This window comes from Panthera pardus, unplaced genomic scaffold, assembly GCF_024362965.1.
Source record: "Panthera pardus isolate Hobbes unplaced genomic scaffold, ASM2436296v1 HiC_scaffold_16, whole genome shotgun sequence".
Taxonomy (NCBI): Eukaryota; Metazoa; Chordata; class Mammalia; order Carnivora; family Felidae; genus Panthera; species Panthera pardus.
In genome coordinates this window covers 88,718,535-88,738,259 of record NW_026526721.1, presented here as the reverse complement: position 1 = coordinate 88,738,259, position 19,725 = coordinate 88,718,535, and the positions used below count along the sequence as shown (strand labels likewise).

The window sequence follows — 19,725 nt, the reverse complement described above, 5'->3', positions numbered from 1 at the left end:
GGGCTTAAAACATATAGCTTAGAAAACAATACAGTTGTGAAAAACAGTGGTTTGGGTTCTGATGGCAGTTGTTACAACTGATAACAACAGCTTGGGAAGAATAGACATGTTATATGTTAGGAAGGCTAACTCAAAGCAAAAAAAGTTTATTCTACAATAGAACATTGGAGGAGTAAATGCAATTAAAATGTAAACAAGAAATTGTAAACAAGAAATAGCATCCCTCTCTTTACTTGACTAGTAAACAGTCTATACAAACTACATAGGTATCAAAGGTTTTATATATGTACACAGCCAACATAATATCAAAATATATTTTATTCTGGACCTCTTTCAGATCTGATTCAAATTACAGTTGTCAAAGCAATACAATGCAAAGGGAAACTGCAACAACAACAACAACAAAAAAAAATGTGCCTAGAAAGGATAAAAGGATCATTGGGGACAAATCATTGTGATGTGGAACCAAAATACATCAGAAGTGTAATTAACATGGTCCAGGACAGCATAGAACATCTATATCAGTCTTCCTTACACAATAATCATGAAAACTGAACAATAAAGTTCTTTAACATGTACAAAAAACTGTCATGGGCTGGTTTACACTTTTACAACAGTTTTAAAGTTAACTGGATAACTAAAGAAATGATGCAGACATTTTAATCCAGTGCTATAGGTAGGCTCACAGAATTAGACCCAAAGGATTTGTAAAAATCAAAATTAGAACATTATAGCTACAATGTCAAAGTCAGGAAAGAAGAGAATTACTTCTGTATTTAGGGATTACAGAGCTACAGAATGCAGTCTGTGTTTGTTTTCAATGAGATGGATAAGTACATCAGACTAGATACAACATGCAGAATGTTTTCTTGAACTTATCCAGAAACGCCAAAGAAAACATTGTGAAACAGCTTACTAGAAAAAAAAAAAAAATATGCCCTAGTTATTCACCCTGCTTCAACATTGTCAACGTAAAGGCAGAAACAAAGAATGCTATTAATACTTCAGAACTACTGATATAAGACATCAAATTTCTAAATCAGTGTATTAAAAAAAGTGAACACTTCCTCTTTTTCTCTCTCTTCTACATTTAACTAGAATCATGTTAAAAAAAAATTGATATTGAATGTGACACTTCAGAGCTACTACCGGAAGGAGTAATTCATAACTTCCCTACCCTCCTTCCATCCCTGCTGATTCAGAAGGAAAAACAAACAAAAACAAACAAACAAAAAAAAACCAACCAGGGTCTCTTGTAGATTTGCTGCTATTCCCCAAAATGTTGGCATTTGCTGCCATGCCACAATGTTGGTCCACTGAAATAGAATTTCTGTGGAAACAATCAACAGTAATTCACCAAATGCAAGTACCACCCTTAGCATGTGAGAATAAATGCAGGTTCTATAGAAATGTACAATGTGCTCAAGAAAATGAAAACGGTTTTGAAAAGAGTAAACAGCACTGCATTTGAGATTTGTTTTTCTGCTTACTTAGTAAAATTGAACATTTTTGCTCACATAAGGACAGTCATTCGTGATTCCTTTAAATAGCAAAAATGCATACCCCTCTTCAGGCCTCTATGCGTTAATAGTTTACATTACTCTTAACAAAATCATTCTACATAAACAGATAGCTCCTTAAAAATAGTACTCTCTCATTAAATCTAATTTGACAGAAAGAAGTTTAAGGAAAAAAGGAGTGCTTTATAAGTGAAAAAGTACAAATCTTTGGCCTTTCTCTTGACATTTTTATGTCAAAAAGCAAAAAACCTTCATGTAATTCAATCTAATAATTACTTTTTGCACCATAATTTGTTTTTTTACACCACAAAAGGAGGCACTTTCAGTATCTGTAAAAGGTGTTTAATCCTAAAACATACTTACCTAGAGAATTATTCATTAAAACAGAATTCAATATACTCTAATATCTATTAGGAAATGAAAAGTTACCACTTCTAAAAGTCATTTAAAGTCAATGATGGTACCTGATCAATGACAGAAATGGGGATTGGAACAAATATAAGCACGTATCAGATTTCCTACATGGAGAAGAAAAATGATATTCCTTTATGAAGTTTAAGAGTGACAGCTGCTCTTTCTTTATTCTACTTCAATCAATGAGTATTCTATTCATTCAAGTTTTCCTTTCTATTTTTCCTTATACGTTTCTTACAGTAGCTTATACAACAATGATATATAATGAATACCGATAGAAAATCTATTGGAATCAGTTGATCTTCAGGAGTAAGTTCTCAGAAAAAAAAGGAAGGAAAAATGAGCCAAGAACCTCAAATACAGAATTTTGCAGGCTGTGAAACTTGGTCTCCTACAATCAAGTTACTGCTCAAATTCAAGGCAATCTTACTTTTGTCTATTGGAGCAGCATGGTGGCACATCAGCAGGCAATGATGATGTTGAGAACAGCAGCAAAAATAAACAACTGTATGCTCATAAAGAACCCAAGCCTACAAAATGGATACCTTTCAGATAAAGTTTATACTTAAAAGACCCAAGACTTCAGGATAATAAAGCTCTGTATTTATAATCTTTTAATATGTCCTATTGTGGCTATTATGCTTAAGTAAAATACCTAAAGATTAAGAAAAAAAAAAAAAAAGAAAAAAGAAAAGATGACAATACCATAAAAATGTAGCTGTCTATTTTGGCAGCTATATTGCAGAACTTCTTGACTATCACTTTTAATCAGCTGGGGGAAAAAAGTCAATAACTGTATGCAAATGAATAAATTGTCCATATCAAAATACAAAAGTACTATCAATAATCACCTCTGACTTTCAGATTTAAATTCAGTGCAATTGACAGATGCATCGCTAAAGGAAAATGCAGCTTAAACCTACTCAAAACATTTGTGTCTATTCCTGGGAGCACATTTAAAAATTATTGCACAGATTTTTAAATTTTTATTTATTTTTTTAAAACAACAACAGAGGTTAACCACAGATGTGGACCTCTAGCAATAAAAGCAGGATTTCAAGTGCCAGATACTCAGCATATTAGGTTTCCTACATAAGTCACAGGGTTATAGTTCTAAATATCTATAATGTGATCCAAAACCCTAAAAACAGCTGGCACAAAACCATCATGAATGACTGCCTCTCTGGATGTAAATTTTAAAAAATATTATTACAGTATCATAGTCCCCACTAACAATAATTGGGGTACATATAACAATGTATTGTGAAATTAAGTGTATTTATTCTCTTTACCAATAGCAAATGCTATCCTACCTTAGTAAAACCAAGACTTGCTTCAATCAATGCTGTTTTGTAAAAATAGCAAAACAACAAATGCTAAAAATCAAAGCTGCATTACTTGGGTTAAATCAGTTTCTACTTAAAACATAGATTAAAATTTTAGTAGTAAAGGCCTCAAAATAATTAGTGACAGAAATAGTGTTATAAATTTGCTAAGCTTAATAATAAGCAACTCCTTAATTATAATCTTTTGAGATACAAATTTGACAACTATTCTCTTCAAAACTGACACTTGTGGATACTTACATTAATCATGACAAACCCTGTTGATCACACATATAAACAAATGCTCTCATTTGCAAATTCTGTGTATTTTAGCTTTTAGTTGCATGAGCGTAAGAAGAGGTTTGCTCTGATACCTATATCTTTAAGAAAATACTTGATATTATAAACAGAGTAGAAGACATGATATAGTAGTGATTACTGAAAAACAAACAAAAAAAAAAATAGCAGCTTAAATCTATCCGTATTTGAAAAAAATGTAGTCACAAGTACCACGAATGCAGAATCGGAGCAGCAGGGAGGTTAGTGCAATTATACTTTTTTTTCTTTTTTAAATTCTGAATCACTGCTATTTAAAAACACCTTGAAGCAAGTCTTTTGTTTTAAAGATTGTTTTTAAACTAAGGTAGCAAACATTTTGCCATGTAATGGCAGTGTTATATGCCGTTATCTTGCTTTGTATAAAGAAAAACAACATGAGAGATTTTTAATACTGGAGTTTGGTTACATTACATTTTTCAGCTTCTACACAGAATGATGGACACTTTGAGAAGCTAATCCTTATCCAGAAACATTTTAATCTCTTAAAAAACAAAGCAAAACAAACAAATAAACAAACAACAACAACAAAAAAACCCCAAACCTACTTTGCTCCTTTTCACAATAGTGCACATTTTAACCATAATTTAGTTATGGCTACAAAACATCAGAAGATTTTTTTTATGCATCTTCTCTATGGTATTAAAAAAAATTGTGCCCTTCTAGTCTTTAATTGGCAGAAATATGTCCCAAAAAAGAAACTATTGCATTTAAGCCACATCACCAAAAAAAGAACAAAAACAAAACAAAACAAACAAACAAACAAAAAAAACAACAGAGCATAATATCCTTTTACTGATGTGTCTTACAGATTGACATGACCAAAAGTCATATATTTTCATTCACTTTCCAATTCCCCCTTCCACAACATGCACCAATTGAATATATGCTCTGGGAGCCATAAAATGTACCAAACATCTATCTCTTCAAAAGAATGCATTAAAATATTTTTAAGAATTTTTTGTTTAAAAGGTGAAAAAAATATAAACAAGAAACTGATTCACTCCCTTACTTCATGCATCCATAAACTAAACCGAAAACAAAGTTTAAAAGCAAGAACAAACTACTGCTGCAAGTTTTTGTAAGTCCATTTTCTCTGTACATACAAACTGCTCAACTACTGAAGGGAAAAAAGAATATAATCCATGGTGTCTTCTGATTCAAAGGGGAGAAACAAGGCTGTCATTAGTATCCAAAAACTGGTACACATATGGGCTGCTTTTATAACGCATATTTCTTTCTCTTCTGTTTTTCATATCCAAAACTTCTAAATGCTATTTTAGGGGCACAGCAGATTAGATTCCAGCACTTGGTGAACAGAATTCACAAGCTGTGACAAAATTCTGTCATCTTCAGGGTGCAATTTTGTTTATATACACTGTATGTATATATTTCTTTTAGATTTGGCTGTAGTGGACTGGCCATGGTTCAAGTGGGACTATAGCAGTACATGGGTCAGGGACAGTCATTTTGGCTATGTACACATTCATAGTCGGTCCATGGCTTCCAACTAGTAGCGCTATTTCCGAAGGTCTAATACACAAACCTGTAAGAAATTAAAATAATCAACCAGTGTGTTAAGAATTTCATTGTACAGTTTTAGTTTAATGTTTCAATAGTACACTTTGAAATCTAGTTTTACTTCCTAGTTCACGAAACTGGTAAAGCAACAGTAATCATGGCACTGGGCACTTAACCAACAGAAATCAGATAAATCGTCTAAGTAGATGGAGGCAACAACCATGGGCTACTACTACCAAGAAAGAACGTGGCTTAAATTTTGAAGATCTACTATCAATTAAAAAGTAGAAAAAATACGCTCAAAACAGACCATTTCCTATCTCTTGGACATGAATGAAAGATACCTTAGGTTATATCAAGCTATAGCTTCAGAAAGCAGCTAATGGCTAATATCGTCTGTATCTTCCTTTTGCTTTCAGAGCTTTCGAAGCCACAACTAATATTTCTATAAAGAGTTGGCCAACCTCATCCTGAAAGTCTCTCAGTATCACACATTCCTCAATGCAGGACTCAACTGCCTCTACTCCCCCTTCCCTGGGCCACCAACACTCTTCTGCAAGGAAGACAAGGTAGAAATAGGCATTAAAAATTCAAATCTCTCTCAGAGTGGTATTCTTCTATGCTCAATTTTGCTAACGAAGGTTTACATTAAAAATAACTGTCCATTTCTTGATTATGAAGATACTCTTTCGGCAAACATAGCCTAAATTCTGTTTACATTATTTGAATGAAATAAACATGAAAAATATACAGCCTTCAGTAAAAAGGACCAAAACCATTATCACAAGATTCATTATGAAAAGAAGACTTTTGTAGTCACAACCACAATAAACCACATTTATTTACTATGCTTACACACCCATTCCCGTGCAAACACTTCATTATACTTACTGAACCATCTGATGCACTGGCTCCAACTTTGTCTCCTGCTGCATTCCAGCAAACTTCAAAAATTCCACCTGTTCCCCTATAGCTGTGAACTAGAGCACCTGTCTAAAAAAATGAAAAACAGATTCTTAAAAATGAGAGCATATATTATTATAAATCCAAATATTGAGGTACAAATATTACTATTACATGGCTTTATTTCTAGCAATCGGAAATAGAATTTAGCTTTGACTCCAAAATAAATACAAGTTTTGAAACACTAGCAATGTGATATGAGCATCTTTCTATAAAAAGATAACACTTGCCTGCTCTCAACATGTCTATCTGTCTATCTGTCTCTCTCTCTCTCTCTCTCTCTCACACACACACACACACACACACACACACACACACACACACTCAGTTTCTCCAGTATTGATAACCATTCTTAACTAAGGTATGTTTGGCCTCTTTGACACAGTTAATAGCTAGAAGTAAACACTCAATATACGGCTTCAACAACAAATTATTGTTGTTGAAGGATGCATGAGCTTGGCCAACATGTAGAGAGACAAAATTAAGTCAGAATTTCTTTGACAAAACATCCTAAAGAGAAAGTAAAATAAGCCGGTAAAGACAATTCCAGTATAAGTCTGTTACTCCATATTTACTGAGTAGCCCCTAAGCCAGGGGAGATATAAAAGAAGCTGAAGGAATACACGTCCATTACTCCTGAAAGAGGTTAGAAATTTAAGAAAAAAAAAAAAAAAAAGAAAGAAAGAAACCAAAATCATGCAGCTGCCCCACTGAATACTTAAAACTCAGTAAAAAAAATCTATTCTCCTAGGAAACCAGTATTAACCAAGGCAAAGACAGAGGTTCTGCTGTGAGAAATTGGAAAACAATGAAAACTATGGTTCTGATGTTCTGCCCTGACAAAGCAGAAAAGCATCTCTCAGTTTTATGATAACCAAAAAAGGTCAAACTAAAGGCAGCAGATCTAAATAAAAACAACATGGCAGCAAGGCCTTGAAAATACCTTCTCAGGCAGCCAACCCTAACTTAATCATTGAGACTGTTTTCCTTTGTTTTCCTCTTCAAAGTCCGTCTGCTAATATTAAAGTAACCACAGGTGCACTGCTACAGCTGATCATATTTGGAAGGTTCAACTGTTCTCTTTACCCCTACTTAAAGTTTCTCAAAATTTAAAAGATTAATGAACAAGTGTAAGCATAGTAAGTCTTGAGCTTACTTCCATGGTTAATTAGGAGAAAGGAGTGGCACCAACAAAATCTAAAATCTTTTGATGAAGAGAAAGTAAAACCTATAGGACAGTAAATTTGGGGTTTAAAAAAAAATAGCTTTCTTTCAAAAGCACTTCCCAATCTCTAAGCTCAGAGTTAAGCTATAACTGAACCAAAACAGCACAGTCAACAAGCTAGAGCTTTAATATTCACAAAGACCAATGGATCATTAGCACTACTCAAATCTGTATATATGTTCAAACCAGACTTCAATAATTTATCTGTGAAATGCTTAGGTAACAGATCATATGGATGATAATCCAAATGAGGAAAGAAAAAACCTTGATTTATTTATGACAAGAGGATGACTTTCTCCTGCACTAAAAACTTACTAGATGCATTTTACTATTTTCAAACTAAAAAGAAAAAAGTAAACTGACATTTTTTGATATGCAGTTGTGATACATCTAAAATAGTATGGACAGCTGCTCAAACCCCCTAAGAGCCTATCAGTATCTTCCATTAGAATCATATACTTCCATACCCAAATTTCATTTAAACTGATTTTCTCATAATAGAGTAAATAAGGGACCGAAAATGTATACAACAGGCAAATTACCTATGGATTACTTTTAGAAAGTCTCTGCTATTCAATCACAACAAAAATACCAACATGCTGCAAAAACCAAGGGGAAACAATTAGAACTAACAAGAGAGTGCAGAGAAGTGGATGAATTCAGTCTCAATGTGTCAAAAGTCCTAATGTTCCAAACACAAGCAACAACCAGTAAGTAAAAGGAACATATTTTTAAAAAGATGCCATTCATGGTTAATAATAATATCCACAAGGCACTTCAGAATAAATTAAGAAAAAAGATGATCTTCATAAACAAATTATAAGACCTTAATGATGGGAAAAAAGACTTAATGAGAGGAAATTTATAAAGTTACTTATTAAAAGTATGCTAATGATGCAGGTATATACGAATACAAATGTCTATCAGTGGAGAATCTATAAACAAACCACAATGAGAACTTGGTATATGAAAAGAAATGGCATTATGAGATAGCAAAGGGTTAAACAGTATTGAGACAACTGGTTATCCATTAGATATTAAAACTAGATCTCTACCTCACATCATACATATAAAAATCAATTCCAAGGCAGTTAAAAATCCAAATGAAAAAATAGAGCATAAAAATGAAGGAATCCACACTTTTATTCCCAAACAAATTCAGGAAGTTACTTATACGGGATCAAGAAGAAAATGGGAGCAAGACTTTGCAATGTATACCTTTTTAGTGTTTTGAGGGAACCATGTGAATGTATAACTTAATTAAAAATGATACTTGAAATTGATGATTTATGCAAAAATAGTTTGACCAACTATGATGATCAGCTACACAAAGAGCACAGCCCACAATAACTTACTACGGTGTGCTATGACCATTTAAGAGGTGATCGCTGATTGGCAGGGAAGAAGGTGGGAGGGTGGGGGAGAGAGTCAAGTGACTGCTATTAAAAAAAACAGTACACTTCTCTAAAGAAGACATCCGGATGGCCAACAGGCACATGAAAAGATGTTCAACGTCGCTCCTTATCAGGGAAATACAAATCAAAACCACACTCAGATATCACCTCACGCCAGTCAGAGTGGCCAAAATGAAGAAATCAGGAGACTATAGATGCTGGAGAGGATGTGGAGAAACGGGAACCCTCTTGCACTGTTGGTGGGAATGCAAATTGGTGCAGCCGCTCTGGAAAGCAGTGTGGAGGTTCCTCAGAAAGTTAAAAATAGACCTACCCTATGACCCAGCAATAGCACTGGTAGGAATTTACCCAAGGGATACAGGAGTGCTGATGCATAGGGGCACCTGTACCCCAATGTTTATAGCAGCACTCTCAACAATAGCCAAATTATGGAAAGAGCCTAAATGTCCATCAACTGATGAATGGATAAAGAAATTGTGGTTTGGGGCGCCTGGGTGGCTCAGTCGGTTAAGCGTCCGACTTCGGCTCAGGTCATGATCTCACAGTCTGTAGGTTCGAGCCCCGCATCGGGCTCTGTGCTGACAGCTCGGAGCCTGGAGCCTGTTTCGGATTCTGTGTCTCCCTCTTTCTCTGACCCTCCCTGTTCATGCTCTCTCTCTCTGTCTCAAAAATAAATAAATGTTAAAAAAAAAATTAAAAAAAAAAAAAAAAAAAAGAAATTGTGGTTTATATACACAATGGAATACTACGTGGCAATGAGAAAGAATGAAATATGGCCTTTTGTAGCAACGTGGATGGAACTGGAGAGTGTGATGCTAAGTGAAATAAGCCATACAGAGAAAGACAGATACCATATGGTTTCACTCTTATGTGGATCCTGAGAAACTTAACAGAAACCCATGGGGGAGGGGAAGGAAAAAAAAAAAAAGAGGTTAGAGTGGGAGAGAGCCAAAGCATAAGAGACTGTTAAAAACTGAGAACAAACTGAGGGTTGATGGGGGGTGGGAGGGAGGGGAGGGTGGGTGATGGGTATTGAGGCGGGCACCTTTTGGGATGAGCACTGGGTGTTGTATGGAAACCAATTTGACAATAAATTTCATATATTAAAAAAAACAATAAATAAATAAATAAATAAATAAATAAATAAATAAAACAGTACATGGAGCATAAACACTAAAAAGGCGAGAAAATGAAAAAATTAGAGCAACTGGCTGTTTTCTCCATTTTTAGGAAAGGATCTCTATAAAGTACTGTCCCTACAAAGGTAGCCTAGTTTTCTGTTGTTGTTGTTTTTAAAAGAGAGAAAGAGAGAGAGAGAGCGAGAGCGCGCGCGCACACAAAAGTGGGGGAGAGGGAGAGAGAGAAAATCTCAACCAGGCTCCACACCCAGCACAACCCCCCCCCAGTGCAAACCCAATGTAGGGCTTGATCCCACGATCCTAGGATCATGAACTGAGCTAAAATCAAGAGTCTGATGTTCAACTCAAGTTATCCAGGTACCCAAAGATACTATAGTTTTAAATTTATTTCTGATAAGTCATTGTGTTGAGCCATACAATCTTATCCTTTAATACATTTTATTAACTGCTCATATATAGCTCCTTCAAAGACAACTCTTTTAGAAAATAAAGAAATTAGGGTGCCTGGGTGGTTTAGTCAGTTAAATGTCAAGACTTCAGCTCAGGTCATGATCTCACAGTTGGTGAGTTCCAGCCCCGCGTCTGGCTCTCTGCTGTCAGAGTGGAGCCTGCCCTGGATCCTCGGTGTCCCTCTCTCTGCCCACCCGCAGGTGCACATGCTCTCTCAAAAATGAAACATTTTAAAACATTATGAAAATAAAGAAATTATATCACTTATATAAACACGTATCTTAAACTCTCACATTTTATGTCTGCAACCTGTTGAGGAAAAAATAATACAATCTAAATTTATTTCTAAATTCTGGTCTATATCAGGAAAATATAACTTCAACTGATTTTAGTCTTTGTAAATTCAAAAAAGGTACTCATCTAGAAACTAAGAATTGAACTAATGTCACAAAAGGAATGACAACCAAAGGAGAGAAGAGTATATAGGCAAATGCTTATTAGTACCTATGAAACAATGTGATGATTTCAATCACTGAGACATACCTGTGTGTTCCAGATGTGCACACATTTATCAAAAGAACCGCTTGCCAGGTACCTGCCATCAGGACTGAAAGCCACACTGTACACAGGCTCTTGGTGTTTTGTCAATGTATGGATGCAAATTCCTCGGTCTACGTCCCATAATCTAACAGTAGAATCGAAGGATGCACTGACAAAGGAGGAAACAAAACAATTTTAAAAATAATGAAATATACCCAAGTCCCACCCACAATCTAGAATCATTCCTAGTAGCTAGACACAAATCCACAGTCATTCCTAGCAGCTAGACACAAATTCTTTATGAGACCAGATTGGCTATTAGGAAGAAAGTGTTGCGGAAGCAAAGCTACAATAGGAGAAAAGGCAGCTTACGGGCATCTCCAAGTCTCTAAACTGAAAAACAAAATGAGCTAAATTCACCATATTCCTTTCCTTTCCTCTCTCTCTCTCTTTTTTTACGTAGGCTCCATGCCCACCATGGAGTTCAATGTGGGGCTTCAACCCACAATCCTGAGATTAAGACCTGAGCTAACCGACTGAGCTGCACAAGCACTTTTTTTTTTTTTTTTTACTAATTTTTTTCCTTTTTTTTCCCTTCCTCTTCCTCTTTAAATAATTACATTGATTCATCCATGGTTCTGAACAATGTATTGACAATATTTTTAACTTTATCTTTTTTTTATGCTGAAGAAATGTTATTGCACTATACCTCAATTACTTGGGTTTTAATTAATACTTAATTATCATCAATAAATATTTGATAACTCCAGATATTAAAATCCATTATGGTCTGAAATAAGAATAAAACTCTGGGTTTAAAGGTTTCCATCAAAAAATTATTCCTGCAGGATACGATCCCATTTCATGAACTCTTTCCTAACTTTGTCATATGTATTAGAAGCTTTTTTTGTGGCAGACTCATAAAAGGAGGAGTAAAACAGAAATATTACCTTGCTAACATAAGGTTGGCATTTGGATTATTTGTCCCTGGCCCTGTTGGACTCCATTTGATAGTATAAATTTCTTTATTATGTGCTTGCAAATCATGGACACAATTGTCTTGTTTCATACTCCATATCTAAGTAAAAAAGAAAAAAATATATAATTATATTTTCCCATACAAAGGGTACATTTACAATAATACTACTTTGCCAATCCAAACTATAAATAGTGTAACCAGAACAACGATTAGAGCTCAAGGGAATATTTGCAAAGAAATTAAAATGTAGTATTTATCACTCTTTTAAAAATAACAAATTAGCTTAAAGTCCTTTCCAAATGTTCACTACTGTGAGGCTTCAAGAATGAATTAACTGTAGTTCTAGAGATTAACTCTGAGAACTTCAGATAGTACAAACTTCAACATTGAGTAAGTCCCTTGGGCAATTATCCTAAATGTTTACGGCATTAGTTTTAACACTGTTCCTTAAATAAATGATCTACATTATAAATTCCTCGTAGAATTTAGAATCAGAAAATGCTTTGTAACAGAGAAGGGCAAAGAGAACTTGCAAATAATACGGTTCATGTATGACACCAAAGCACAGGCAACAAAAACAAAAAGCCAAATGGAAATACAAAATTAAAAAGCTTCTGTGCAATAACGGAAACAATAAAGTAAAAAGGAAACTGACAGAATGGGAGAAAAAATATCTGATAAAGGGTAATTTTTAAAATATATAAGGAATTTCTATAACTCAACAGCAAAAACTGTAGAAAAAATATCTGATAAAGGGTAATTTTTAAAATATATAAGGAATTTCTATAACTCAACAGCAAAAACTGTAACAATCCAATTTAAAAGTGGGCAAATGACTGGAGTAGACATTTCTTCCAAGAAGATATACAAATGGCCAAAAGGTATAAGAAAAGATGTTTAATGTCACTAGCCATAAGGGAAATGCAAATCAAAACAATGAGATATCATTTCACACCTGTTAGGATGGCTATCATAAAATAAAAAAGGTAATAAATTATCACAGATGTGGAGAAATGAGATCCCCTGTTACACTGTTGGTGGGAATGCAAAATGTTACAGCCACTATGAAAAAAAGTATGACGATTCTTTAAAAAAATAAAAATAGAACTACCATACAATCCAGTGATCCTACCTCTGGGTATTTATCCAAAAGAACTGATATCAGGATCTCAAAAATACATCTGTACTTGCTGTTCATTGCAATATTAAAAAGCCAAGCTAAGGAAACAACCTAAGTGTCCATCAATAGATGAATGGTTAAATAAAAAGTGGTATATACATACAATGGAGTATTTGTCATTCAGCCTTAAAAAAAAAAAAAAGGAAATCCTGAAATACACAACAATATGGATGAACTGTAAGGACAAATACTGCATGATTCCATTTATACGAGGTATCTAAAAAAGTCAAACTCAACAGAAGCAAAGAAAAGAATGGTTCTGAGGGGAACCATGCTAAAGGCTGAGGGGAAAAGGATGGCTAACTAACAAGCATAAAATTTCAGCTCTACAGATCCACTGCACAATACTGTACCGTATGCTCAAAAATCTGTTAAAAAAAATATCTCATGTTAAGTTTTCTTACCATAATAAAACATAAGTTTAGAAAATGACTCCTACAGAACAAACCATGAAAGGTTAACAAAGCAATAAATTTAAAATCGTGAGAATGAGGCTTTCTTAAGTTGAAAACATACACGTATATAGATTTAAAAGTTATATTAGCACTGAGCAAAAATTAAGAGAAACCTCCACTGAGAGCATTTCTGGCAAAATCATTCAATAAAGGCTTGGGTGGGGGGTAACATCTTGCCAAACACCAACACCAAACCCAACTGCCAACAACAACAACAACGACAACAACATACAAAAATTAGGTGCACTTCACATGTCTGCCATGTAACTAGTAAGAGATAACAAAGCAAAATCATAAACGTTTTTATATTCTAGATATTTACAACTCTATGTAAATAAACCCCACAAATGTTTTAAAACTTAATTCTATTTGACCTTTCAATGGCATTGCTACTGTTAACCACTCCCATCCATCACACTCCCTTGCAACATTCTTCTTTAAACACTCTCTTTCCATTTGGGTCATTCCTTCTTTTTTTTTCCTTCTAGAAGCTCATTCTTCTTGAGAGGGTAATTATTGGAGTTTAAGACTTTTTGTTTTTAAGGTTTCCCTGTTTTCTTACTCTATACTAACTACGCAGCTTCATCCAAGTCTTGGATTTGAATGACCACCCATCTGCAGAAAATTCCCGAATTTTTATATCAAGGTTGAAGTTCTTCTCTGAGCGTAAGACCCACCTGCCACCTCCATCTGCACGGCTCAAATCACTGTTCAGGCTTTGCATGATATTCTAACTCATGTGCCTTGTTCTCAGAATTTGGCTCTACTACACAATATTGATCCATTTCGTTTCTGCTTTAAAATTCTGACCTTTTATTATTGTTAGGACAAAAACCTCTCCAACACTTTCTAGTTCAAACTCCTAACTGCAACTCAGTAGGCTCTCCAGCCACTGGCCTTCTTTCATTTCCACTTATGCGCCATACTCTGTTCACAGAGACAAGAGCATTAAGAAAAGCCTTTTTACTAGCAATGTTTGCAAGGGAGCCCAGGCTTGAGAAAAATTGTGTAACTAAAAACACAGCAGGTACTTAACGAAAAAAACCCACCAGGTTACCAAGGTTACATTTAGTCTGTTCACAGGAGGAAAAGCAGTTTTCCTTCATGATTATCCCATCTGTAAGGGTCATCACGCCTGTAGCCATTGACATTACAAAGTTAAAGATAAATTTATTTTCACAAGAGTTAGTATTTTGTAGGAAAGGGCTCAAAGTTTCATTAATATTGGAGATTAGTATTAGGTTGTTCTTTATCTCAAAATGCTTTTTTTCTCTAAATGTGACTGTGCATAGCTGCAAGGTGATAGTTTTGCTTTTAGTCACATTGACAAGAAAAACATAAATTCATGTCAAGCTGCAGATGTTGGCCATGTCAACTAGGCTCACTTACCGAGCTGAAATCAAGAGTCGGAGGCTTAATCCACTGAGCCACCCATGAGCCCCCACACATTATTTTAAATAGAATTTATTTGCCATATTTAAACACTTAAAGCATTTCACACAAAATAAAATAAAAAACAGTGATTAACTATTAAAAAGAAGAGTAAGTCCTGACCCAGGTTTAAGCATTCAATGAACTGTAAGAGAGACATCTTCAACAACCTTACCATGCCCAGAGCAGCCACACTGCATGGCACCCCCAGTGCATTTCTCCCCACTATCTGAATTACCTTCAAAGTCATGTCATCAGAACAGGAGGCCAGAAGATTGCCAGTTGGGTCCCATTTGATAGCATTTACTTCATTCTAAAAATAACAGTAAATATTCACATTTTCATTTTATGGACTGGGTTGCTCTTTGGATATTAAACATATTTCAAAACCACTCTGTAATATTACTTATTCATCATAACCACTTTAAAGGGGGAAAAAATGGTTACTCACCGTGTGTCCCTGGAATGTTTTAATAGGTCTGTCTTGTCCTAATTTACAGACATGAATGCACATATCTGTACTACAAGAAGCAAAGGTGTTGTTGCTCTGCCAATCAACATCCAGTGCTGGTGCTGAAAAGGAAAAAGGGCTAGGTTTGCATTCATTCCACAAGCAGTGAAATCTAGGAGCTTTACTCTTAAACATGGTTGGACATTAAGCATGCTAATAGGAGCTTAAACATTTTATTCTATAGTTTTCAAGATAATATTTTTAAAAATTATGGTATCTATCATAAATATTAATAAATTTCAGTTTAGTTGTCTTGATGTGAGACCCAACCTAACAGCAAGTACACTGACCTGGTAACCAGATTAGGATTCCTGAGAGCTTGCTCTATAAACTACTAGCCCTGGATTCTTGGGATCTCATTGGTAAAAAATTAAAAGTGATGTCATTACTTCCTTTTATTTCTAAAATTCTCTGGAGTCTTCACTGGACAAGGAGGCTTGGTTCTGCCAATCTCTAACCGTTGCACCCTAAGCAAGTCACTTATTAAGCTTTCATGCTATTTTCCTCATCTGAAAAAAGGGGATAAAGCCTTTTAAGTTTAGTACACAAGGAAACTGTGAGAATCAAGTGAGATGATGTGTGTGAAAAGTACTTTGTAAATTACAAGTTAGACAAATGTTATACTGAATAATTTCCATTATCCACTCAACTGATAAGTGGAATATTGCACACGATTGCAAAAACATTTTATTCTAAGTGATTCTTGTCAAATACTGCTTAAAATGGTTATCATTGAATTTAAAACCTCAGATGCCCCAAAGCTGGCCAGCTATTAATACTTATTTTAGCTCTGTGTGATTGGAGATTCGTTCTTTTCATTTCTCCCTGCTCCAAGGTGCAAAGGTTCTCTACAATTAGTAATGCAGATTAAGGTAATGATAGCAAGTAACGGGGTTAAACAATAGGAGCATACAAAAAACAATGGATTTACAGCAGTAGGGACACACTATGGCCATTAACCAAGAGTAGTTTTTACATTTCATTTGGCTGGGTGTAGATATTAAAAGGTGACACATGATCAAAAGAAGACCTATGAATATAAAAATCGTAGGAAACTCAGATTTTAGTGTCCTTATAATAAAATTTTATTAAAATCTAGCTAAGTTCATTTGGTTACTTATGACCCATGGCTGTTTTGCACTACAAGGGCAGACTCAACTGGCTGCAACAGAAATTCAACAGCTTATAAAGCCTAAAAAAGTTCCTTTCTTGCCCTTCACAGAACAAGTTTACCATTTAGAGCAAGCACTCAGAGACAAGGAGAAAAATAGGAAAGTTGAAGTTAAGCTGTGTATGCCCATTACTGGAGACATAAAGAATTTAATAAAGTAGGTCAAAACTGGTACCTATGGGGGGGGGGGGGGCGAAAGCCACTTCCTCATTGTATGTATCTACGCATAATAGTAAATGGCTATTTTTATACTGAGCATATTATAAATAGGTGTTTTGAGCACTGTTAGACTGATAGGCCAAGGAATACATCATGTGTAAGAGCTTACAACTATGGAAAAGAACAGCAAAAAGAATAATTAAAGCATTTATGACTCAAAATGGAGAATTTTGAGCAACTACAACAAGACATTTAAAAAAAAAAAAAAAAAAAAAAGGACAACAGGCAATAGTGAAATGGACTGAAAAACTAAAATCCAGAATATAAAGGAAGCTAATGGTAATAATATGACCAGACAATGTAGAACCATTACGTTTGGGTATATTTCTACAATGAAAAACCAAGAATCAGGATATTACTTGGATTGAGTCAGTAAAGGAAAATAATACAGGCAAGAAAGAAATAGAACAGTTTAATAGAAACTTGCTATGGAAGGGGGTATGGAATTTGAGACTATTTGGAATTATCATATTTAATCCTCTCCCAAAGCAACCTTATGAAAAATATAGTGGGCATATAAAAATACGAACATAAATTCACCTTTTGTACAAAATTTTCAAATTATGAACATTCCCCCCAAATTAATGAAAAACAACAAAGTCACACATAATTTTAGCACTGGTGAGCGGAGTGAAGTGCAGAGCTATATTCTGTTACCATCATAAGGGAACATGACTATAGAGGTGTCTGCTATTCCCCTCCCTTGCATACCCTCTTTACCCGAACTATGTGTTGAATTTTTAGCTTCTGCATGTTTAGGTGCTATGGGTTCCCAGTGGCAAATTTCTTCAGAGAACCACCTTGTTCTGCTGCTGTCTCCATCCTCCTACCCCACAAGATGGCTGGTGGTATATAGTTGAGTTTGGGGGAGAAAGAGGGAGATTCAAAAATCTAGTATATGGTTCAAGATGGAAAACTCCAAGGTGTAACAAACAATTCAAAGCCTGGCCTGGATTAGGCTAAGGCCAGGCCCTCTTTTCCAGAAAATGCTCCCTTCTTCCGTGGTTCCCTCCTGCTTTCCCATTCTATTCTCTATAATTCCTCACTTGTTTCTCCTGAGAGTGTTTTCCTTAATAAAGCACTTCACTCAAATCCCTTGCTCAAGGTCTGCTTCCAGGAGAATCCAACTTAAATCAGCCAGCAACAAAAAATACTTTGATCAGTACTATGATCCAAAGTATATCCAACTTTGATCAGCACTACGTATGAGCTCTGCTGCTAGTCTGTATGCATCACATCATCTTAGAGCATGTGGATGACTGTCCTGGTCGTTGTCTGCTTACTCTCAGGGCCATTCCTAACACACTCTGTCCTGCTATACTCTACACGCAGAGGGGGACTCTTCCAAATTACATATCCCAGACTCCTGTGCCTACTGGTTTCCAGATGGGTTCATACGGTGGAGGACACAGTCAAGAGATCACGGTCAAGACAGAGAAGACAGACAATTTTGTTCTCTCTCTTTCAAGGCTGGGTCTCTGGCAGTGGCAACGATTACTCACTCCAAGGTGCCTAGTCTTGCCAGATCGTTGTTTTGTTTTGTTTTCTTTTGTTTTTTTAACAGTTCTAATTCCCACTGGGCAGTGAGATCCTGCCTTCTCTATAGTCTTAGGTTTTCTGCAGTTGTTACACTCTGAGTTACTAAACATTCCTGTTTTTCACTCTTCCAACACCTTTTAACTATTTCCTTGTATTAAATTCCCCTTCTTGGTATCTGGTTTAGACTCTGTTTTCACGTCAGGAATTTGACTCAGTACCTACTACACTTTCATTTTGACACTAAATATTATTACAGAAGATATCATTTGAAAAATAATTTTAACAAACTGCTTCTTTGATAAAGAATTTGTCCTAATGTTGAGTGATAGGGGAAAAAGGGCCTGAAAAGTCTAATAAACTTAGAAAACAATTAAAAGTATAATAAAATTCTATAAAGAATGCCAAGTATCTGTCATGATGCACCAGGATGTTATTTCTATGCAAAGCCATCTGCAAAACAGGAGATAGGAGGCTGACAAAATAAGAAGTGGCATTCAAATAAGTATACCATTAGGTTCAGAACAAAACAAAAAGAAACTGTATGGCCAGGTGAAGGTAATTGGGGGAAGCTGGGGAATGCTGCGACGTGAGTTGTAGTATTTATGCTTTGTGATATGCCTAGCTCACAGAATACAATAGTTACAAAATTGGGTGTAATCTAAGAACACATAGTTCCTTACTTTGTATTTATTCCTAAAATGAGTCTAGGTAATGCCAATTCTTTAGGATAGAAATGCATCTCTACTGGGCTCCTGGCTGGCTTAGTCGGAGGAGCATACAATTCTTGATCTTGGGGTCATGAGTTTGAGCCCCATGTTGGGTATAGAAACTAATAAAGAAATTAAAAAAAAAAAAAAAAAACAAATGCAACTCTAATAAAATGCATTTTTCTGTAAGTGATATGTGAGAGGTGTGTTTGCTAATACTGGTCTCATTTTATGTATGATAAAAGGGATAAAGAAAAGTTAATTACTTTGACTAGGGTTACACAACCCTTTAAAATCTTGGAGCTAAGATTCTAATTTTCGTCTTCTGTAATTTGATATATTTTTGTTACTCCCTCAATCCTTTGTAATTTAAAAATGTAATGAATGACCCAAACCTATGCAGTAAGGAGAGAAAGGCTTTTATTATTCATTTGCATTTTTTAGAAACAGTTAATATATAAATCACATACCATAAAATTTATCCATTTAAAGTGTACAATTCAATGAGTTTTGGTATATTTTATTATTAATTTTGATATATTGTGGTCATATTTAACATAAAATTTGTCATTTATTAAGTGTACAATCAGTAGTATTACATTCACAAGGTTGTGCAACCATCACCACTATTTCCAAAACTTTTTCATCATCCCAAACAGAAACTCTGTAGCCATCAAGCAATAAT

The 19,725-nt window shown here is 35.0% G+C and overlaps 1 protein-coding gene across 6 annotated transcripts in view; it reads right to left on the bottom strand.

Annotated features, from left to right (window-relative positions):
• Window positions 1-300: 300 nt before the first annotated feature.
• TBL1XR1 (TBL1X/Y related 1) overlaps window positions 301-19,725 on the bottom strand; it is a 178,165-nt gene continuing 158,740 nt past the window's right edge. For all 6 annotated transcript variants that reach the window (XM_053903625.1, XM_053903626.1, XM_053903622.1 and 3 more), the window contains 6 exons: window positions 15,345-15,466; window positions 15,132-15,206; window positions 11,799-11,926; window positions 10,852-11,017; window positions 6,008-6,109; window positions 301-5,141 (listed from right to left, as the gene is read on the bottom strand). In XM_053903625.1, the coding sequence (XP_053759600.1) occupies window positions 5,115-5,141; window positions 6,008-6,109; window positions 10,852-11,017; window positions 11,799-11,926; window positions 15,132-15,206; window positions 15,345-15,466 (620 nt within the window). In that variant the 3' untranslated portion in view covers window positions 301-5,114. The remainder of the gene's footprint in view (window positions 5,142-6,007; window positions 6,110-10,851; window positions 11,018-11,798; window positions 11,927-15,131; window positions 15,207-15,344; window positions 15,467-19,725) is intronic.